This window comes from Alternaria viburni, assembly GCF_023758015.1.
Source record: "Alternaria viburni strain BMP 2772 chromosome Unknown scaffold_33, whole genome shotgun sequence".
Taxonomy (NCBI): domain Eukaryota; kingdom Fungi; phylum Ascomycota; class Dothideomycetes; order Pleosporales; family Pleosporaceae; genus Alternaria; species Alternaria viburni.
In genome coordinates, this window is record NW_026055802.1 from 99,951 (window position 1) to 121,191 (window position 21,241).

Genomic DNA, 21,241 nt, shown 5'->3' on the forward strand with positions numbered 1-21,241 from the left:
CTTTTTGCGAGGGGAGGGAGGGTTGGAGGGGCAGGTGAAGAGAGGGGTACTTGGAGAAGGGTTGCTGGAGATACAAGCTGCGGGTTGTGGGGCAAGGGACGCGAGGGTTGTGCCGAGGCTTAGAAGACGTTATCTACGTAGAGCTGGGAGGTTTTGATTGTGCAGTTTGAAGATGGGTGTTTCGGTCAGTATCAGGAAAAGGTTATGTTACAATTCAATATCGTCGTGGCATGCTCATTGTATTGTTCATCGCACGCATTATTGTAAGAGCATAAGGTCCCAGGGCAAAGTCAGAGGCTAAGTAATCGAGACTTTGTCTAGAGTACACGTGAATATGTAGCTAGAAGCTAGACTAGAAGCACCCTGCAGCGAAGCATGCCAGACCATGTTTACTTGTGCGACGATCCAGCTCGTCTCGTTCGGGACGCTTGACGTTGTCGGACCACCGACAGTATCTCGAACAAGCAATGCGTGTGAAGTATCGGGCTGCGATGCTGCAAATTTCAGAGAATCTAGCTCGACGTAAAGACTGGCTTGAAGCCCAGTCGAGGTTGGCGCAGAGAAAACCCAATGGCATGCATCTCGTGTGTGTCATTCGCCACCGCGTTGGCCTCGCGACCCGACCCGAATGAATCATGGAGCACTGACCATATGAGGCTGAGACACGCCTGACTACCTGCCGATCTCCCTCACCCCGCCGCCACCCAGACTCACTCACTTACATTTACCTCTCGCGCAAGACTCATTCTTTGTCACTGCTCATTTCTTTCCTTTCACTCGTGTCTGTAGATCCCGACTCGGTCTGAAGACGCTCTTTCCATTGAACTCGTCGCGATAGACCATGAGCGTGCGACTAAGACGATTGTTTCGAGATCAGTTACACGGTATGTTTGACACTTATTGCGGTACAGGCGGCGCAGTATATATCTATACTGTGAAGGCTGTTCAGGCTTCAATACGCGCGAGCTGTAGCCTCGGGACCGCTTACCATGGTTCATCGTTCACCTTACTGACGACTCCAGTGTCTTCTACGCATTAGCACCAATTCCTTACGACAAGCATACATCAAGTTAATACGCCGATTCGCAAGCCTACAACAATCAAATGCCTTCACAACCGCTCGACTCCGGCTGGGACTTCAGCACCGCCATCGGCCTGATAGATTCGGGCACCCAAGAGATTAGCTCCCCTCCGCTTCGGTCGGTGGCGACACCTCAGGCTTCTACACTGAAAGATGGAGGGATACGTCTAGGCAGCTTCTCCAAGCTGTTCGAAAATCTGGGATTCGCCGATACTGCCTCCGCACCGCTGCCGCCACTCGATCCCGAGTCCGAACTCAGCAATTCCGATGACGCTTTATTACCTTCCCCTGTCCTCGCATCAACCAGGACACCTGCCAAGCTTAACGAGAGCTCAGACGAGCAGACGATAGACAACACAGGTCTGACTAAGACCCAACGGAAGAAGGCTCGCAGACGCGCCGAGAAGGACCTCGAAGAAGAGCGGTGCCGTCAAAAAGCTGTTCAGGACACATTCGCTCAGCTTGCGGAAGAACGCGAGCAGAGGCAGCAACAAGCACAGCAGGTGTTACTGCGGAAGCAACTAGACAGTATCGCCGACATAACCGCCAAGGATGTCAAGGTGGCGGAAACGCCCACCAAGCCGTCCCGAGCACATTCACGATCCAACGTGGGCGCTAAGATCAGGCCTGCGACGCCTACCCCAGTACTTGCACAAGACACAACCGAGGCTCCTCAGACACAACAGAAGCGGCCCAGGACACCCAAGGCCCGCCCCAGCATACTGAAGCGGCCTTCTGCGGCACAGCCTGTGACTCCTCAGCCTCCTCAAGAAGCCCCCGTAGTCGTTCCCTCTACTGCACCGGTCCCGACTCAGACCCAAAATATAACTTTCGATGCACTCGCACCTGTCCCGTCTCAGGACCTTCTACTCGAACCTCAGCAAGCGCCTCGTGCCACCACACCGGTACACCATGGACTTGTTCCCCGAACTGTTCGACCGGTCACCGTACCAAGAACCTGTTCTCAACCAGCCGTCGTTCAACAACCACCTACTACCCCAACGCCGCATCGTAAATCATTCAGCGGACAGCGCCCAGCTCTCACGATTAGATCACAGGTAGAGCGTCATTATCACTTGTTTAACAAGTTGATGGAGACTTTCCCTGATGATCGAAAGTGGCTGGTGGCCCCTATGCAAATGCTCAACGAGCGCAACTCAGCGCATGGACTGCACGTCTTTGTCGATGCCTCCAACATCATGATAGGCCTCAAAGACATGCTCCGCTACCACGGCCTGCACCACAACGCATACGACATGTCCTTTGACAGTCTAGCGCTACTGATGGAGCGCCGCCGACCGGTAGCAAAGCGCTTCTTCGCCGGCTCCCACCGCGAAGCCAACCCCCTCCCCCACGTGGCGAAACTAGTCGAGACATCCAAAGCCGTCGGCTACGACAGCGTCATGCAAGAGCAAGTCCTGATCGTACGCGAAGACTCGGAGAAGAAGAAATTCTTCAACGACGTCAAGAAGATGGGCTGGCACAAGGCTACTCAATTACGCTCTTCCGGCAGCGGCAGCGACTCTGAAACGGGTCCTTCTGCTGTTACTCCGAAGACGCCCTCGGCCCCGAAATGGGTCGAGCAAGGCGTCGACGAGATTCTTCACTTGAAGATGTGCCAGAGCATTATTGATACCGAAGTACCAAGCACTATGGTTCTTGCGACGGGTGACGGTGCCGTGGCGGAGATGTCGGATGGGTTTCTCGCGCATGTGGAGCGCGCGTTGAAGAAAGGGTGGAAAGTTGAATTGATCAGTTGGGGTCAGCAGATCAATGGAGGGTATAGGAGGAGGCAGTTTAGGGCGAAGTGGGCGGAGCAGTTTACGATTATCGAACTCGATGAGTTCTTGGAGGATCTTATTGATACGCCGTAGGATGGTAGGTTTACATGGTTAGATGTGTTGGTCAGGGATGCATTGTTTGGGTGTTAGTTCGCATATGGTATGAGGGATGAGCGAGCATGGCGTTGTTCGTTGTCTCACTCGGTGGTATTCTTCTGGTTGTACATAGCTTCGGCTTATTTCGTGGTGGTTCTTGTATTGCATTGCATTTTTCTGCGCCAAGGGCATTCAGCGTTGGCATTATGTAGCATGGCTCAGCGTATCTGATGGTACATAGAGTCCTTACCTCGTATGTAGAGGAAGAAACTTTACTTGCTCATCTTCATCCATCCGATCCGAACTTTTCATGCACGAAAACGTCTAGTTGCATCGCCAAGCGACATGATGAAAGGCTCAGCCTGGTGGCGCTGTTCAGCCACCGCCATACATGATTCTACATGGTATCGATCGCGATCAGCGAGAGTGCATCCATGTACGTTGGCGCTATGCACATGATGCTCTCCTGTGGCTCATGTGCTCGACAGGTGGGCTGTCACGTCGCTCAATCAAAACCTGTTCACTGTCCAAGGGCCTCAGCCGTGTCTGCCTGGCGCCACCGAAGCCGAACGACATGCCGCAGTTGCTGTGTTGGAATAGGAAGGCTGAAAGCTCAAGGCTGAAGACACAACCCAATCTTGGAAGGCATAAAGCCCGGCGCTCTCACTCTGTCACTCTGTCGACACTCACTTCTACAACTACAGTTTTGGTTATCAAGCTTGACACTGTATACGACATACACGACATGCCTCGTGATCCAACCTACCACGATGTGGGGAAGATGAGACGCCATGCTCTCAAGCCGTACGATAGAGACGCCAGCGACAATCAAGTGGCCATTGGCGATGACGACGATAGTGACGTTGAAGCAGCGAGCGACGACGAAGGACCTGGCGGCGATGATGATGCCGGCAGTGCTGAGGTTTCCAGCGACGATGAAGAGGCTAGCAGCGCGGAGAGTTCTAGCGACGACGACGAAGAGGCCACCAACAATGAATATGACAACGAGGGTGAAGAAGCCAATAGCGATCAAAATTCTGACAGCGAGGAAGAAGCTAGCGATGTTGAAGATGCCATCGACGACGACGACAACGAAATCGACTACGATGAAGATGAAGACATGGAAAAGCACACCAACATCTTCAACCCAAGTGGCTCCCGCAACAATTGCACCGACATGGGCGAATCCTACGCCTCAGGACTACCCAATGAATACAGCCCACCCGCTAGCGACTCCGGAGGGAGAGACCTTGACGAATGGAAGGAGCGTCTTGAACAAAACGGCTTCGAGATATCCGACGATCCACCAGACGAAGAATACCTCAGCGGCCCTCGCGAAGCCGCCGTTGCATACCGCCATGCTGGTGGCGGTGGGCACGTCGTTGCGATGGATGGTGGTTACAATGATGCGACGTATACATACTCTGATCATCAGGGTCGTGTCGATGAGGATGTCACGGAGGAAGTGAATGAAGCAAGGCGCGAGGACCGCATTGCAGGCTACATCACGAGGCCGGACTTTGACGATCGCGAGAGGGAACAGCAGCAGGAGGATGACTATGAGGATGACGAGGAAGAAGAGGAAGGAGATGAGGACTATGGTGATGATGGAGACTATGAAATGGACGATGGATGGAACAAATACCGGTAATGCTGCGATGTACTCGAAATTCATACTCTCACTACACACTCATCTACCTTGAAGTTGCCATCATATTGCCAAACCCTCATCGACTCATGATCCCCCCTCCACAACACCGTACCTGACGATCCCTTCCCAACCGAACACTCTCAGTGGAGCATCCCCTGAGATCCCCCTCCCCTACTCCTCCCACCGCATCCGCGTTCCGACTCTTCCGAGATCATCCACCACAGATCATCGCGACACCCCTTCACCGTCCGCCGGCGTGCCGAACGGCAGGACGACGGTCTCGGCAAAAGTAGTCAGCAAATGGCAATTACCCGACTCCCGCTTTCTGCAGCAGGGACGACGGCGGCGGAGCGACGGTTTGACCGCGCTCGGACCCTCTCGCGGCGCGCGAGACATGCGCGCAGAGACGGGGGGAGAGAGAGAGAGGCTGGGATACGCGGGATACGAAAACGAGACTACTGGGTTCTTGCGCGACATTTTCGCGTTCGCGTAGCACGATTGTACCTGGATTCTGGCTTTAGTGAAACAACGGGGCATGCTGTGCTTCTTTTCTTTTCTGCGGTGTGGATGCAGGACAGCAAACGAGCGGAGAAAGGGACGGGCAGCGGATGCGGGTGGGTTTTGTTTGTTTGGGCAGCATGTTTGTTGGGGGAGTGACAAGTGACAGCGAGTCAAGGCATGAACATGGTAATGTTAGTGTTGAAAGGGATGTACATGGCATTTGTTGGAGAAGGGTGTCAGAGTCAGGGCAAAAGGAGGAGGGAAATTGCGATGGTCGCGATGTTGGATCTCGACTCTTCTTTTGTGATTTAGCCTACAAATCGAGTGAAGTCTGCGTGATCGAGTTTTTTTATTGAATTGAGTTTTTCCTTTGGCTGTGACTCGGTAAAGAGATTGTTTGATTAGTTGGTGAAGTTAGTCTAGTTTGGCGACGGCGAATGTCGTGACAGGAAAGCGCGGTGGAGGTTGTGTTCGTCCGAGCCTCCGCCTACAATGTCCGAGAGAGCGAGACCGAGATGGCCATCGGCGATTGGGCAGTGTGGATCGGACAGGAAAAAAGAAATTGCGCATCGGGCGTGAGAAAAGCACAGGGTTGCGGGTGGAACCATGGCAGTGGGAAAACGGGCGAGGATGTGTCTACGCCAAGCAGGCGAGGACTGCACGGGTTGCGGATCTTGCGAGGTGCCGAGGGCGCCTATTCAGACGTCGCGACGGACGGTAGGAATGGCGCGGGTACAGTCAGCGGTGGCTTTTCTGGTGCGGTGAGAGTTGTGTCGGGGCGTGATTGGTAAGTAGCGTGCAAGAGGTGAGAAAGTTTGGGCAATGCAGTGGAGGGCAGGGCATGTTTCGTGTGTCTTTGAGGCTGGGGTGGGTGGCCGCACGCCTTGTGAGACAGCGCCGACAGCGAACGAGGCTGACCAGCACATGCCCGTATCGCGTACAGGCGACGGACCGGGATGCGGAAGTCGATGGAAGACGATTTGGCATGCGTTGGTTGCCATGGCTTGACGGCACGATGCGGTCACCTGTATGTTGATGTCATGACAAGCTAACCAAGGGTCTAACGCACCGCTGCATCACTCTGGCATGGCGCATCACTCTGGCGCGAGGCCAGCAGCAGTTTTGCTAGACGGGACCCGTACCAAGATGACAAAGCCATGTGTGAGTGCGACGGACAACGTGATAAGGAAGTCGACGGGTGTGCTGCAAGGGTCACATGCATGCCTGCAGATGCAGAGGCCCTGGGAACGTTATCAGTGCCACGGTTGGGGTCGCATGCTACCATGAGAGCCCACGGTGAAAGAGAAAGCGTCAACCACGGGCACTCGCATTCTTTGCCAACGCGGTCGAAACAATGATGCGAATCCTGGCGGCCGTCACAGCGTCCTGGTGTAAACGAAATTGAGCGCCCTCGCGGACTAGCCGGGTCCGTCGTAGCCGCTCACGTCGTCGCGGACCTAATTTGACCCCCCGGCAGCGCGCTGTGCAAGCCTCAGCCATCCGGAGCTTCCACTAAGTCACGGCTGCCTCTCATAATCCCTAGTCCGCCCTCTTCCGCCTTCTTTCCCTCTTGTCCGCTCGCCCACCTCCTGCACGACGTACCACTTCGACGTGCTTTCACCCGCCTCTGGTCGCGTGTCTGCTGTTGCACCTACCTGGAACTGCGCCACACAGACAACCCCCGAGCGACCGAGCCCTGAACCGCCATTCCTCCAGCGCCATCCTCAGCATGACGAACAAGAGCTACCTCGCATTCCTCGACAACAGCACCGCCGCCGACATGCTGTCGCGCACAAAGGTCCCGGGCCTCTCCGCCCTGCCCAGTCTTATCCCCCACCGCGTGCGCAGGAAGTGGAGGGCCACCAAGTCGCGCATACGCAGTCGCCAGGCGCCCACGTCATCCATCGCCGGCCTCGAGACGTCCTTCTCGCCCTCGGATACCCTGCGCTCCCTGCGCACCCATTCTTGGAGCATATACGACGCCCAGTATCTCTTCCTCGCCATCCTCGCCATCTTCTCCCTCTCTGTGAGCGAGGCGCCGGGGCCCTTTGCCAAGACATTCATAGCCACGCTGCTCATGACGGGCCTGTGTATGCCCATCACACGACAGTTTCTCCTCCCATTGCTCCCTACTCTTACATGGCTATTCCTCTTCTCTAGCTGCAAGTGCGTAATCCACCTCCTCAGACGTGTGGCAAGATCCATACTAACATGCCCCAGATACATCTCCGCAGACTACCGCCCTGCCATCTGGGTCCGCGTCCTCCCCGCCCTCGAGAATATCCTCTACGGCGCCAACCTTAGCAACATCCTCTCCGCGCACAAGCACACAGTCCTGGACATCCTCGCCTGGTTGCCCTACGGAGTCGTACATTATGTATCGCCTGTCATTGTCAGCGCATGCATGTTCATCTGGGCGCCTCCTGGCACCCTCCCCATCTGGGCGCGCGCTTTTGGCTACATGAACATCACAGCTGTTCTGATCCAGATGGTCTTCCCCTGCTCGCCCCCCTGGTACGAGAACACATACGGATTGGCCCCCGCCAACTACAGCATCCCTGGTGACGCCGCGGGACTCAAGGCAATCGACAAGCTGACTGGCATTGATCTTTACACTTCGGGCTTCCACGCTTCGCCCTTGGTCTTTGGCGCCTTCCCCTCGCTGCACTCCGGATGGGCTACTCTCGAGACGCTGTTTATGGGACACGTCTTCCCCAAGCTCTTCCCCGTGTACGTTTTCTACACCATGTGGCTTTGGTGGTCGACCATGTACTTCTCCCACCACTACGCCATTGACCTGGTAGCTGGCAGTCTGCGTAAGTCTTGACATCCAACCTCAACCCTTTTTAGTGCTAACTTCCTCAGTTGCCGGTGTCTGCTACTTCTTCGGCCGCGCCAAGTTCCTCCCCCGCCCCCAATCCGACAAGGAGTTCCGCTGGGACTACGACTACGTCGAGGTTGGCGACCCCATGGACGGTGCTGGCTACAGCATGCTCGACATCTACGAGGAATTCCCATCCCACGCCCACTCCGACTCGGACGACTGGGCTAGCGGCTCCTCTTCATCCTACTCCACCGGTGGCAGGAGTCCCATCGGCGCACGATCACCAACCGACGACTCTCAAAGCCTCTGGGAAGGCGAGACCATCGGATCAGACACGGAGCCCACCACCCTCCGCAAAGACTAAGACCTACGACACATCTACATCTCTCTCGCCACAGACTTATACTCATCCCTACGTTTCACACTATCACCTTACCTCCCCGGGTGACGGCCTCTAACGACCTATGCATTGGAGCGGAGTTTTTTCTTGTTTGCGAAGCATTTCAGCGATCCATTATCTACACCATGGATTTGACGGCATAGAATCACTGGCCTCGGCTGCAGCAGCAGACACGCTGCAGCCCTGCATGCATCGGGGAACCACAACCATTCTTCTCGTGGGCATCCCTTGTAGCGCTATAACGCGCGGTTTATTGTACCCCTTTTTTTGATACCCAAGTCGGTCGCTTACCTTTTGGACTTTTCACGACACAGTTGTGTCTGTGTTGTTGTTGTATACATTCGCTTCAGCGCCCGGCCGCCACACTTTCCGCATTCTACATTTTGAGCGGCTGGATGTCTGCACATAGGGGGTTTTGATGATGTTGTGGGCATGAATGGCATGGACGGCAGATGCTATGTCCATGTTGGATTGGGAATAGGTGGTAATGATGGGCTTGGTTGGAGCCTACCACCGCGGAAAGAAAGGGACTATTATTATCTAGTGTAATGCTTAATGGAATGGAAACGGTTAATGAACCAATAAATCATGGAAGCTGTTCAGAGTGGTGCCTGCAGTCAACTCATACTCGTCGAACCAAGGTTCTGTTCTTTCGCTACCCAACTGTCAACCATAACCCAACTTTGCAAATGGCATGAAGACTGCCCGCCCTTTCCTTTCGCGGTGTCGCATCCCACTTCTCCCTGAATCTTCCGGCATCAGCTCAATCTCAAGATCCACCTACAAGTCGCTATCAGATCATCAAACATGGACTACCTCGATCTAGACGATGCCGCTACACAGGCTTTTGAGGAGCTAGGCGGCGACTTCGACCTGCCACATATGCCATCAAAACCTTCTAAGTCTACGAATTCTTCTACCTCCTCACCGCCGAAACGTCCCCGTCGCCGGGTGGAGGCATCTTATCTCTTCCGACTTGAGCATCCTCTCTCTACACCTCGCGATGTGGCCAACGCTCTCCATCTCCTTCGCGTACCACGATTTGAAGGTGGCGTTGGAGAAGACGGCGAAGCGAGCTTCTGTCGGCTGTCCCAATCGGGAATGAAGGCTCTTGATGCTTGGGTTGAGAAGCACTGTCCGGATAAGAGGTTTACGAAAATCCGTATTGGACTTGCGCATAAAGATCCCGGGGTGCTGCCGTTGCTGGGGAGGGATGGGACACTTCCTCACCACCGTCCTGATCTCCCAGCTCAGTCCGCCGCATTGCCTTTGAACGAGTTTCCTGTTCACTACTTTTTCTACGGTACACTGGCGGACCCGGAGCGGCTCGAGCGACTGTTTGGCGTGCCTGCTGATAAGCTGCCTCCTCTGCGACCTGCTGTCTTATTAGATGGGCGGGTTAGGATTTGGGCGGGGAAGTATAAAGCGTTGGTTGATGAGCCGGGCGCTGTGGTGGACGGTGTCGCATACGCTTGCGCGTCGGTCGAGCAGGAAGATGCGCTAAGGGTGTATGAGGGTGACGCTTATGAAGTCGTCGCGGCAAGATTGATTGTGAGTGGGAAGAAGGTCGTGGGGAGAACGTTTCGGTTCGCGGACTTTGACGATGAGTTGACTGATTAACGCTGCCATGTTACATAGCGCAACACCGTACTCTTGGCGCCGAAGGTGGCATCAGCTCGGAACATAGGACTGACTTGACAAAGCTTCTAGAATCTACCTAGATGCAGGAGACTCATGATAGCATTACCTCCTGGGTAACGTAGTCAGTTCCGCTCATCGCCTCTCCATCCATGAACCCGCGAAGGTATGCATCTCCAATAAGTTTACGAGGCTGAGTTGTGTCTCCATTGCGACCTCTCAGGGCCAATGTATCATCCGAGCGCAGCACAAATGGAACTTTCCCGCCGTGCAATACCCATATTTCATCCCCTACCTGGCTTTCAGGGAGACAGAGACCTATATGTCCGGCCTCAGTAATGAACATGCTGCGGCCGTAAGTAGCTGCATGTATGGATCTTTCCATAGACCGCGGAGGATTCCCGGTGAATTTGGGCGTTGTATGATTGTCCCACGTGATGCCAGTTCTTGGCACATCTTCCGCAGTGAGTCTGCGGCATCTTTGTGTCTCCATGACCATGTTGTCAGCTACGACCACGCGACAGAAGTCACCCATATCCACACCTTTGGCCGTCTCAAACCAGCTTAAGACCACCACCAACGTGTTATCACTGGTGTCTCCTGTGACTTGCAGGTCGAGGGCTGACGAACTGACCTCTGCGATCTTGTCGATTTGAACACCGACCAAAGACAAGATGGAGTCACGTATACGTTTTGGATCTGCTTGGGTTGATGCTGCGGCATTGTACAAGCCGTAGGCTTCGTATCGTACCATCTCCTCAAACACCATTTCTTGAGAGATAGGAGCAGCAAAATTGCGGACCCACGAAGGCAGTCCATACTCTTGCGAATGGAATCCAGAGCCGGTCAAGTAACGCAAGTCGCCATCAGAGCGAGCCATAACAGCTTCCATAGCATGGAGGAAGACTTGATCGATTCTGCGAGTATAGTCGGGGATTATTGGTGGTTGGAGACCTGAATCAAGTAAACCAAGCAGACCGTAAATCCGATCCCGTGGATTCTGAGAAAGCTTGTATCGGAAAGTTCGGAAGACCTTGTCAAAGTCAGAGGAGACATTTCGAGGCGAGTCACCGCCGTTCTCGGGATCCAGCTGTATGCTCAACAGGAGTGGGTCGCTTCGGCTGTAGAAACTTGCCGGAAAAAGTGCGGCAACATGAGAGCAACAGCCTGACGTATGCTGCGCATGCCGGGATACCGCGAGCTGCAGCGTAGCTAGCGGGACTCGCCACCGTCCGAATACTACTATAGCATTTGGGGAGAGGATGCCTTCTTGTACGCACCACAAACGTGACCACCAGGCCTGTGTAATTACTTCGATATGTACTGACCATATGCTCTGGAAGAGAGGCGACGCAACATACTGCCATTGACCTGGGGAGTCAGATTGTTGGAAGCACGGTAGTTCGTGCGAATGACAATTGTTGGCGAAATGTAAACCTAGCGTGAACGGATTGATGAGTGTTTCCGTAACGAAACCGTTCTCTTCACTGCCTAACCCAGCTGCGTTCTGTGGTACGCCGAGCCAGATATACACTGACGAGCAAGACGAATATATATCGCCCATCATAGCCACTTGCCATGTCTTCTCAGCTTCGTCCCTTTGATTGATACACATTGAATCTGCCCAGATCGTGAGTGATATGTCGGCTCTTCGTAAGTGTCGGAATGCGTTTTCGAGATTGGCTGGGATCTTGATACTGGTTCCGTTGACTAAAATCGTCTTGGTATCTCCTGGTCGTCCCCAGGCATATGATATGGTTTCATATGAGGGGTTGTCTTTCAACGAAACCTTCTTTAGGGTGCATTGTATCTCAGCTGATGGTAGGCCTGGGAGAAGCTCGATGAGTCGAATTTCCCGTTCGCTTGGTGCGAGAGCTGTGTCGGCGTAGTACCATCTTTTGGTTGTCGTAGCGGTCTGTGTAGACATGACTAAAGAAGGTAGAAAGAGGTAGTATGTCGTGCTGTCGTACCTATGCGCTCGTTCTGAATATCCCTCACGCGGTGAGTGTTAGGAACTTCTCGTTGGAGTCAAGAACGATATGCATCGATGAATTTACCTCGTAGGGAACGGGTTTTAGAAACGGGCATGGGAGCCCTAAAGATACATATCTAAATTGGGGGTTGCATGGTTATATTCCGGGAAGAACAATTTGAGCCTTACAGTCTGCCTAGATCCTACTGCAGAGGATACTGCGGTCGCTGCTCCGGGCTAATCAGTGGAGGAATGGAAGCCTCAGGCGCGTGCTGCGGTAACACCGCGTATGATGATTGCTTTTGCTCCCTGGCAAGGGATGTGGCTGCTTTGCCACCGCTAAACAGATGAAGGGCCATCGATGGATCATGGACTGAGATTTCTGGATTTCTAAGAGATAAGGCGTGCCAGTTCGAGATTACGGCTTGAAGTGTGACGTGAAGTATGATATCCGAGCGAATGAGTGCGTCGAAGCGGTGGAGGGAGTGGCAGAAGAAGGCAACGACAAGGCAAACTGCTAAGGCAGCTTAGCAAGTGGGAGATAACGCGCGCCGTATAATAGAGATAGAGAAGTGAGGCTTCCACCCAAGCGGCATTGTTATAGAAGGGCATGACGCTAAAGTTACGTATGATCGCGCTGCAGGGCTGGTGTTGCGGGTGCCGCGCGGTGACTTTCTTGATACAGATGCACTTCCTTGTTGCGAGAAATTGTTCGACAGCTGAGGCGTTTGCGATTCACATATCGCGAGTGCGCGGTCGCAACGGTGCTGAGAGAGAGGTAGCGAGCGTACCGTTGTGTTCTGATCTCGGTCGATGGGAAGCTTACTGCCTAGGTAAAGGTCATCGCTTGTCGGCACGTGATCATCGCTTATCTTACAGCCGAGGCTGCGACTTCGGTGCCTCATCACTCAAACACTCCATTACACTTCACAAACCAAAACATACATATGCGAAGACGAAGCTGTGGTAGAATCGATGGCGCGCATTTAGTTGTTTCTATCGCACACCGGTACGGGATCAACCAAACAACGAATCCTTGACATATACGCCCAGCACCTTCGTCCACGTGAAATGGATCCTACTCAGCCTCATGATCTTCTTCCTAGCCGTACCATGAGGATTCTCTCGGACCTCCTCGTTGACATCGCTATCATCATCCAAATCCGTGCACGTCAAAAACTCCGAATGTTGATGTCGCATCGCCGCACTAGACCCCCACTCCGAGCCTTTCCTTACGTCCAGACAAATCAATCTTTCACCTTTGACAGACAGAACTTTCAACACAATAAAACCGCTGGCAAGCATCGTCGATAGGTGTACCGGAATATCGATACTGAATCCTTCGTTCCCCGATTCGGCCCGCCGGTCGAACATGCCGTTATACGGGCCCTTGGTAATGAGCGTGGTGTCCCGCTCGTTGTGTAGTAAGCTCGTCAAAATCATCTGATCGTCGATACCCGTCACGTCAGCCATCTCTTTGATCGACTTGCATACCACGCGTCCGCGTAGGAAGTCATGCCACGGCCATTCGCAAACATAGCGTGATTTCGCTATCACAAGGATGAAACCAGCTAGTAGCCAAGCGAAGGTGGTGATGTTGAATGGATCGACTCCCTTGAGGCGGTTCTGCACCGAGAACGGAACTGCCGTTGCGCCACATATGAGCACGGCGCAAAAGCAGAGGATGGTGTAGACGTAGCGGTGGCACTTGAGCGACACCGTGAGCTCGGATATGATCCATTCGTTCATGCGCATCTCCGCGAACCTCTGTTTCTCCAAGTTGGCTTGACTCAGGCTACCCGGGCTACCACCTGATGATAGAGGATCAAACTTTCCCGGTTCTGGGGGTGTTGCTAGGATGTCCTTAAAACTAGTACCAGCTGGTGATGGTCAGTATAGCCTAAACAATCCGAAAGGTTGAAATAGCCTTACCACGTATCGCTTTACTCAAAGGGCTTTGAGACACTGACAAAACTTCTAGATCAGGTTGACGAGCAGCATTGGTGAACTTAAGCTTGTGCTGTCTATCTTCCCACGCTGCAGTCGTAACAACGAATTTGGCAGTAAAATGTTTCCGCTCAAACTGTAGCACGGGGTCTTCGTCTTCGCTGTTACCCGTCGCAAAGTCCAGCATCAGGCCCATTCCAATTGCGACAAAAGGATCAGTCAATGATAGAGGAATCATGATGGAAACAATGTCGTCGAAGCGTGATGTACGGAAGTCGTGGACTTCTGATACTGAGCCCTCGGTGTATTGACAGTGGATACGCGTTTGGTCACGCGCATCGTCGCGGGGCGGTTGGCGTTTCGCTTTGAGATGTTCAACATTCTTTCTCAGATTCTGAAAAGCAGTGTAGCTGCAGGTCACATGCGTAGCGTCCGAAGTCGCTGCTACGTCACCTCGGCGATCGCTCGATATCACAGTCAGACTTCGTCGAAGGCCCGTCTCATATGCCAATGTGCAGACTTCGAAGCAGTTGGGCGGAGTTCCAGTCTTCTCAGATGCGTACAGTGCATTCACCGCGTAGTTGAAGAGCTGTGACAGGAAGACTTGCATCCCGTAGTGATCCTGGAAGTAGTAGCCTGTGATGTCAGCTTCGGCTTGCGAGTTGATGTCCATGTCTTCCTTGTCCTCTTCCTTTGCATCCGTAGCGCGGACCTTCAATACCTGCACGTTGTCCTTGGTCTCGCTATCTTTCATTCTTTCTAGTAGCTCTTCCGCGGCAGCTAGAGAAAGAGAGGCGTATTGAGCCGGGTTATAAGACAGTATCTTCAGCTTCGCAGACCATTTGGCTAGGATTGCGAGGGAGTGATGGTTCCAATAATCGCCTGTTGCGGAGCGCACCACCAGCCTAGCAACCTGGCTAGTGATGTAATCAACAAGGGCGAAATATACCTTCCGGTTGTCGTCGGCGGATTCGAGTAGTTTTGGTCGACGAGCTTTCACCTTTTCTTCGTCCTGTTCATATCTGGTAGTGAGTCGCGTTCTGGCATCTTTGAAGTTCCGGACTGCATTTGAAAGGGTCGAAATCCAACGGCAATGTTCCAGTATGTGCAGGGTATTATCGTGTACTACTATTGAAAAGTTGCATGCAATTTGGTCAGCAAGATTTGAGAGATTCTCAAATGTCGTCGGGTCTGTTCTGTCGAAGATTCCGCTACTGTCGAATATGAGCGCATCTTCAGATGCAGCGTCGACTGTCAATCGTCGGATTTCCAATGTCCAGAGGTGTTTCTCGGTATTCGTGGATATACCGTAGTTCTTCAGATCGTCGAACTTTGGTAGCCCGGTTAAGCGCATGCCACCTTTGCTGTATTTTTCATGTTCGGTCGCTCGTTTCATGATATTTTCCCCTTGGAACGTAAATACATGATTGCTTCTGGAAAGGGTTCCTCGCTTGCTTGGCTTTTCGGGTAAGTTGTATCCAAGCCCTAGTGGCGGGGCCTGCTTTTCTCGCTCACTACGAAGTCAGTCCCTTAACGTAGGTTCAGCGCGCGTGTATCTCACAAGAGCGATTGTTCTGTGCTCATGGTTTCCAAGGTTTCAAAGCTCCCAGCCCGAGGTATCCATCAACCAGCAAGTGCAGAGCGAAACTTTTACAGTCTACGATGTGAATGTATCACATCGCCCCAGGCTAGATCATGCGACGGGTATGGGCTTGCTAAGCCCGAAAGCCTCATAATGCTAGAGCTGCAAGTCTAGGGGCTGAGCAGTGGGAATCATGCACGTAAGCTCGAATTTCACTGATCATCCGCATTCTGGCTCTGTAGTCTAGACCCTCGACGTTCTACGTCGGCTAGTCGAGCACAAGGCTGCGCATCAGAATACTTGCAACCTGTTCGTTGAGCGACGAGGCTGCATGAGGCTAACCCATCTCGGCACGGGCTGGCGAAGATCCTGTCCTGCAGGACGATTCTGCCTTGCAGTTCAGCTGCTGACATATCTCAACGAGGCGAAATTCATTCGTCCGTCTTAGTAAGGCCCTAAGGCCGTTATTTTGATAGGTTGCATTACATTTGACGACCTTGAAGGGGACGAGGCTGCATCGATCTAACTTCTTTCGATACATCTTCATGATGACGTGGTCTGAAGTACGAACTGCGCCTCGATCTTTCGTGCATGACCTGAATACGTGGAAGTTCGCTGTGCGTACTTGCGTTGCTCAGCCGCAATAGAGTTTGGGCAGAGGAGTACGTGATAGCCCTACCATGCTACCATGTGTCATACGAAGCCCAAGTCGCCGCATCAATTCAAAACGCTCACAGCATACTCTGTTATCATAATCTGAAAAGAAAGATACTCTCCGATGTCGGTGGAAGATTACAGCGCCGCGCGACGGGGGATCCTCCAGGATGTTGCCAACGTCTCGACCACAGCTACACGACCAGTTTCAGCACACGACGAGGAGCCTTTCGATTTCAAGGTTGATCTGGTAGACATTCGCGAGAAAGAACAATGGGGAGATGCGCCATTGATCACCCTAACCCCCAACCGACATCAAGCTAAATCCAGCGTCGCAGCCAGATATGAGGACTATATCCTGGTTCTGCGGAGAAGATTTAACATGTTGGGCGAACGACAATCGACAGATCTTGAAGTTCGATCACCTCAGATACTAAGGGCCTTCCGCAATGTCTTGGGAGATCATCCCTCGATGAACTTCGATTCTGATTTCGTCGCCATCTCCAAGCCGTACGCACCACTGTTTCATTACCGCAAGGAACTTCGAAGCTATGCTTCTGACAAATCAAGGACAGTGATCGAGAAAGAGCACTTGGATGTGCTAATCAAATTCATGGACAAGAACCTGTCGCAGACCGAACGTGATTACGGACATTCTGAACCCTACCAAATGGTCTCTTATCCTCTGCTCTGGACACTTTTCAGGCCGGAAGAGGTGATTATTGCTCAAGGCGATCACTTCGACGAGTGCTACACTGTTGACACTTGCGAATACGTGCCAGAAGTGCGCCAAGGCACTGACGACGACCTGACGCCGTATTTCAAGATTGAGGCTAAGAGATGGGACTATAATGGCACACGTTTCGGTATGTGTACGGAGAAACTCAAGATCAGGGAATTTCCTACTCCGGTCAAAATCGATACCTTGGTGGTGTACCCAATACGATTTCACAAGAAGGAAAATACGGAAAGCCTAAGAGAAAGGCTGGTACAACGAGGAAGGAAGTGGAGAGAAATCTTGGAGAAAACTCACATGCATTATAATGGTCAGTGTTCGAGATATTTGTCTCGCACTGGCTGACAGACTGAGCAGCATTGGCTTGGTCGGAGCCTCCTCATGAACGCATCGTTCATGTCGACAAATTGATACCAGGCCATGTAAGCTTACCATCAAGACTTTGAAGTTTACTAACGTGATCAGGTTTCGGGGCGGATCATGTTAGATTACGAGACACACGCACAAGCTACACCCCGTCTTGCGACATTCCTTTCGACGTCGGGCGCAACAATGGACTACGACGACAAATACACAGTCAACAAAGACTACGACATGATCGAGGACCAAAGCATGGCGCGCATGGCCAGTGATAAGGAAGACAGGTTCATGTCTCATCTCAATACCCCAGCTTACAAAATCTCTGATGACCAAGCCCTTCTCACCCCTGCTAGAGTAAGAGGATATTCTTTTGTAGAAAAGATATGGGCTTTCTTCTTGGTCGATGAAGTACGAGATATTGAATGGCATCCAAATGCATTTGAGAGCCTCGAACTGGATGTTAGAATGAAGACTGCAATCCTCGCGATGGTTTCGGCACATCAAAACCAAGATGACTTCGATGTAAGCTATGCCCAATCTGGCGTGTCTAACTAGATGCTGAATTACCAGGATATCGTACCGGGCAAGGGCAAGGGTCTTGTCTTCCTCCTTTATGGCAAGCCGGGACTCGGCAAGACTCTGACAGCAGGTACGTGGGAGCCTGAGCGAGGTCGGAAAAATTAGCTAACGGCGTCAAGAGGCTGTCGCTGAGCACATTCAGTGTCCTATGTACTCCATAACCAGTGGCGAGTTGGGTACAGACATCGAGCAGACAGATGTCCAGCTTCGTACCATATTCACCCGAGCAAAGGCGTGGGACGCGATAATATTGCTCGATGAAGCAGACGTGTTTCTGGCTAAGAGGACCGCAACCGATCTCAAGCGAAACGCTTATGTTTCAGGTAAGCCTCCAGCAAGACCTAGGATGTCGATCGGCCTTTCGTAGTTTCTTGACGACTAACAATTCGCAAAGTGTTCCTTCGCCTCATCGAATATTACAAAGGCACCATGTTCCTGACAACGAACCGTCTCGAGGACTTTGATAAGGCATTCGAATCTCGGATTCATCTAACCATTCGATATGAAGCGCTCGATAGTACCCGCCGTACTAACATCTGGAGAAACTTTCTGAGGAAAGTCGGGTCTGGAAGTTGGGACGAGGCAACATTGTCGCGTCTCGGATCAGAGTAAGCAGTACCTATAGGCACCACGTAGCGTTACTAATACCTATCGATAGGTACGTACTGAATGGTCGCGAGATAAAGAATCTGCTTAGGACTGCTCTTGCAATTTCGAAATACGAAGAGAAAGAGCTCTCGGAGGAGTTGATCCGGAGAGTGTTGGACCTTTCGAGGGAGCATCTGATTGGAGACGGTTCCGAGTCGACGCTCAGCCCGAACCAGAACTATGTTCCAGCCTGACCTCGGGGGTCAAAGGCGCAGTATCTTCTCTTCTTCTTGCGGGTTCTTTGAGAGCGGGGGTATATTATGGAATAGAGACGTTTTGCTTTTTGCGCACTCCTGCATGCGAACGTCAGCGATCAGGCGCGCATGCGCGATAATGTGGGCATACTGTGACATGCCACTATCAAGGCGTTGGGTGGGGAGAAAGGGCATTGGGGCATGTGAGAAAGTAGCAACTGGCCGAGGCAGCGTAAACAGCGGAACAGAATGCGCGCTGTATGGTGAGTGTTTCGGCGCGCAACATGTTCGCCCTAATGCATGACGCATCTTTACAAACCTAAATCATCGCGTATCCACCACCGGTAGATGAGCATGTGTGCAGCAACCCCGCCACCTGCCCGCTTCATGCTAGCCTATTATGAGGAGTTGGACATTTATATATCAAGTACCACAACGCAGCTCACCACTCTAACACTACTACCATCTTCCCAAGGTCCATCTCTGAACGTCTTACCTATCCACAATGTCCACCCTCTCCGCCCAACAAGCAACGGCTAAAGCCGTCATCGATGGATACAACGCATGGAACATGGATAAGATCATGGCCTACCGAACGGCAGACTGTACACAACAAGTCCTCCCTGCGTCTCTTGGCCGACCAGTCATGAATAACACCGAGTATCGCGAGCGCTTCAGTCAGATGATTCCACATTTCAGGAACTTCAAGGTAAGACACGAGGTTTTGTTTCGGGATGCAAGCAACTGATATCCCCTTAGGTCACTGTTCACACAGAAGTGCATGATGTAGATGCGCATACGTGTATCATGCATGCGACGAGTACAGCCGATAGCGATATTGGACCGTACGCGAATGAGTACGCGCTGATCCTGCATTTCACAGAGGATGGAAAGCAGGTTACCAAGTTTTTGGAATTCGTAGATTCGGCTTTCTCCAACAAATTCTTCAAGGAGCTAAGAGACGCGGGACTTGGACCGCAGTAGAATGTACAGCATAGATAGCGATGCAGGACATGAGTACAAGATAACTCAATTCAAACCGTCCCCACCACCCTTATCTCACCTCCCTTATCACCTTCTTCCATCCTACCGCTTCACTTCGAAGTCACCTCCAGGCTTCCCTGGCGAGTGCACCTGCTCATGATTGTCAAACTCCTTGCCCGAGAACTTGCCCTCGCGAACTTTGTTCTGGTTCTTGTGGGCGGCGATGCTGTGTTTGGTGACGCTGTCGCCGTGGCGGTCTTCCACGGGCTTGGGGACGTCGGAGGCGTACTCGGATTCGTGGCGATGGCCTGGTCGGGTGGTATCATGTGACGCCGGGGGAGATGGGGAGGCTTTCGAGGCTGATTGCGCGGAGGAGGAGGACGTGGAGGATGAGGCGGAGGCGGAGGACGTGGATGGGGTGGTGGTGTAGTAGAGGGCTGCAGCGCCGGCGGCCGCGGTTGTGGTGAGCCTAGCTGAGTCAGTACGGCGTGTCCAACCGATATGGGGACGCAATGCGCACCGCGCAAAGAGTTGGAATCGCAACTACTCACCATGTCAATCGCGACGATGTCTTCAGCGTTTCCTTAGTGCGCTGCTCATGGTCTGTCGCATACTGTCTCCTCGCTGCTGGGCACCTGGCCCGGCATGGGACGCGAGACAGAGCTCGCAGTGAGGTCGTCTTGGTGGTAAACATTATGTAGCTATTGAAGAAGATGGATTTTCAACTGTCAGTCCCAGCCTTGGATATGTATGCGCCATCTGCCCAGGTGTCGATGGCTGGCCCCAAGCCACGCTACGTCATCGGCTGTTTACGCGCCTTGGAACGTGGACGCGCCTGCGCACGTGCCTACGCACGCTATGCCACGAGGCTCCTGAAGCAGAAGAAGGAGAAACCTGGATCCTCGCTATTGCTCCTCCGCTCTACTACCCACCACTATGTCTATTCAGTCAATGCCATCGAGCTAATTCGATCCTCGGCGTGCGTCACTCTCATAGCTATACGTAGCGCCCTGCGCCCTGCGCTCTGCCGCATCGGGTCTCCAAAGACCAACGACGAGACAGGCTTGAACAGACTGCATCATGTCTACAGGTCCACCTTCTGAACACATTCTAGTGCTGGTCTTCTTTTCTGTGGCCGCAGCCCTCCCTTGACGTCTCGCATGCCGTCCTCGCCGCCGATCTTCTCTCGAAACCAGTGCAACGGCTTTATATACCACCAAATCACCTATTCCTTCACATACGACCATAGGATCTTGACACACAGCGCTTCCCGTTCGCTCAGCGGTACTTAAGCAAGATACCGGCTCGTTAGTAGCTTCGTGGGTGACCAGAAGCGAATCCGGGCTGTTGTATGTTTTTGCACATCCTTTTTTTGCCCATGCTATAGCGATGACGCAGACTAGACCAGCGACTTCCGATTTGTATACAATCGTGCTTTGTAGATAACAAGGACCGCCAATTCAAGTACCTGAAGCCGAACCCGTAGCGATACGAGCCCGCACCTAAGCCACTTCGAACCTCTATCTCCGGCCATGTTCGGAGGATTGCGAGATGCCAGAGCTCGTACGCAACGGCTCCATGGCAGGGTACCTATACGTCCGTAAACTTGCCTC

At 52.7% G+C, this 21,241-nt stretch overlaps 7 protein-coding genes across 7 annotated transcripts; 5 read left to right on the plus strand and 2 right to left on the minus strand.

The window, feature by feature from the left end:
* Positions 1-1,104: 1,104 nt before the first annotated feature.
* On the plus strand, positions 1,105-2,955 carry J4E79_010764 (uncharacterized protein; the record flags this gene model as incomplete). The annotated part of the gene is made up of 1 exon (XM_049359597.1): positions 1,105-2,955. One exon carries the CDS (start codon positions 1,105-1,107, stop codon positions 2,953-2,955), a length of 1,851 nt encoding a protein of 616 aa, XP_049205899.1.
* Positions 2,956-3,703: 748 nt separating this feature from the next.
* J4E79_010765 (uncharacterized protein) lies at positions 3,704-4,609 on the plus strand (the record flags this gene model as incomplete). The annotated part of the gene is made up of 1 exon (XM_049359598.1): positions 3,704-4,609. One exon carries the CDS (start codon positions 3,704-3,706, stop codon positions 4,607-4,609), a length of 906 nt encoding a protein of 301 aa, XP_049205900.1.
* A 2,230-nt stretch (positions 4,610-6,839) lies between these two features.
* J4E79_010766 (uncharacterized protein) lies at positions 6,840-8,298 on the plus strand (the record flags this gene model as incomplete). The annotated part of the gene is made up of 3 exons (XM_049359599.1): positions 6,840-7,276; positions 7,331-7,926; positions 7,976-8,298. The coding sequence occupies 3 exons, from the start codon at positions 6,840-6,842 to the stop codon at positions 8,296-8,298; spliced, it is 1,356 nt and encodes a 451-aa protein (XP_049205901.1).
* Positions 8,299-12,961: 4,663 nt separating this feature from the next.
* Positions 12,962-15,245, minus strand: J4E79_010767 (uncharacterized protein; the record flags this gene model as incomplete). Its single annotated transcript, XM_049359600.1, has 2 exons — positions 12,962-13,824; positions 13,877-15,245. 2 exons carry the CDS (start codon positions 15,243-15,245, stop codon positions 12,962-12,964), a joined length of 2,232 nt encoding a protein of 743 aa, XP_049205902.1.
* A 1,006-nt stretch (positions 15,246-16,251) lies between these two features.
* Positions 16,252-18,644, plus strand: J4E79_010768 (uncharacterized protein; the record flags this gene model as incomplete). Its single annotated transcript, XM_049359601.1, has 6 exons — positions 16,252-17,055; positions 17,329-17,577; positions 17,794-17,872; positions 17,922-18,125; positions 18,197-18,410; positions 18,500-18,644. 6 exons carry the CDS (start codon positions 16,252-16,254, stop codon positions 18,642-18,644), a joined length of 1,695 nt encoding a protein of 564 aa, XP_049205903.1.
* A 505-nt stretch (positions 18,645-19,149) lies between these two features.
* On the plus strand, positions 19,150-19,628 carry J4E79_010769 (uncharacterized protein; the record flags this gene model as incomplete). The annotated part of the gene is made up of 2 exons (XM_049359602.1): positions 19,150-19,353; positions 19,404-19,628. 2 exons carry the CDS (start codon positions 19,150-19,152, stop codon positions 19,626-19,628), a joined length of 429 nt encoding a protein of 142 aa, XP_049205904.1.
* A 102-nt stretch (positions 19,629-19,730) lies between these two features.
* On the minus strand, positions 19,731-20,275 carry J4E79_010770 (uncharacterized protein; the record flags this gene model as incomplete). Its single annotated transcript, XM_049359603.1, has 3 exons — positions 19,731-20,097; positions 20,180-20,220; positions 20,243-20,275. The coding sequence occupies 3 exons, from the start codon at positions 20,273-20,275 to the stop codon at positions 19,731-19,733; spliced, it is 441 nt and encodes a 146-aa protein (XP_049205905.1).
* Between the last annotated feature and the right edge of the window lie 966 nt (positions 20,276-21,241).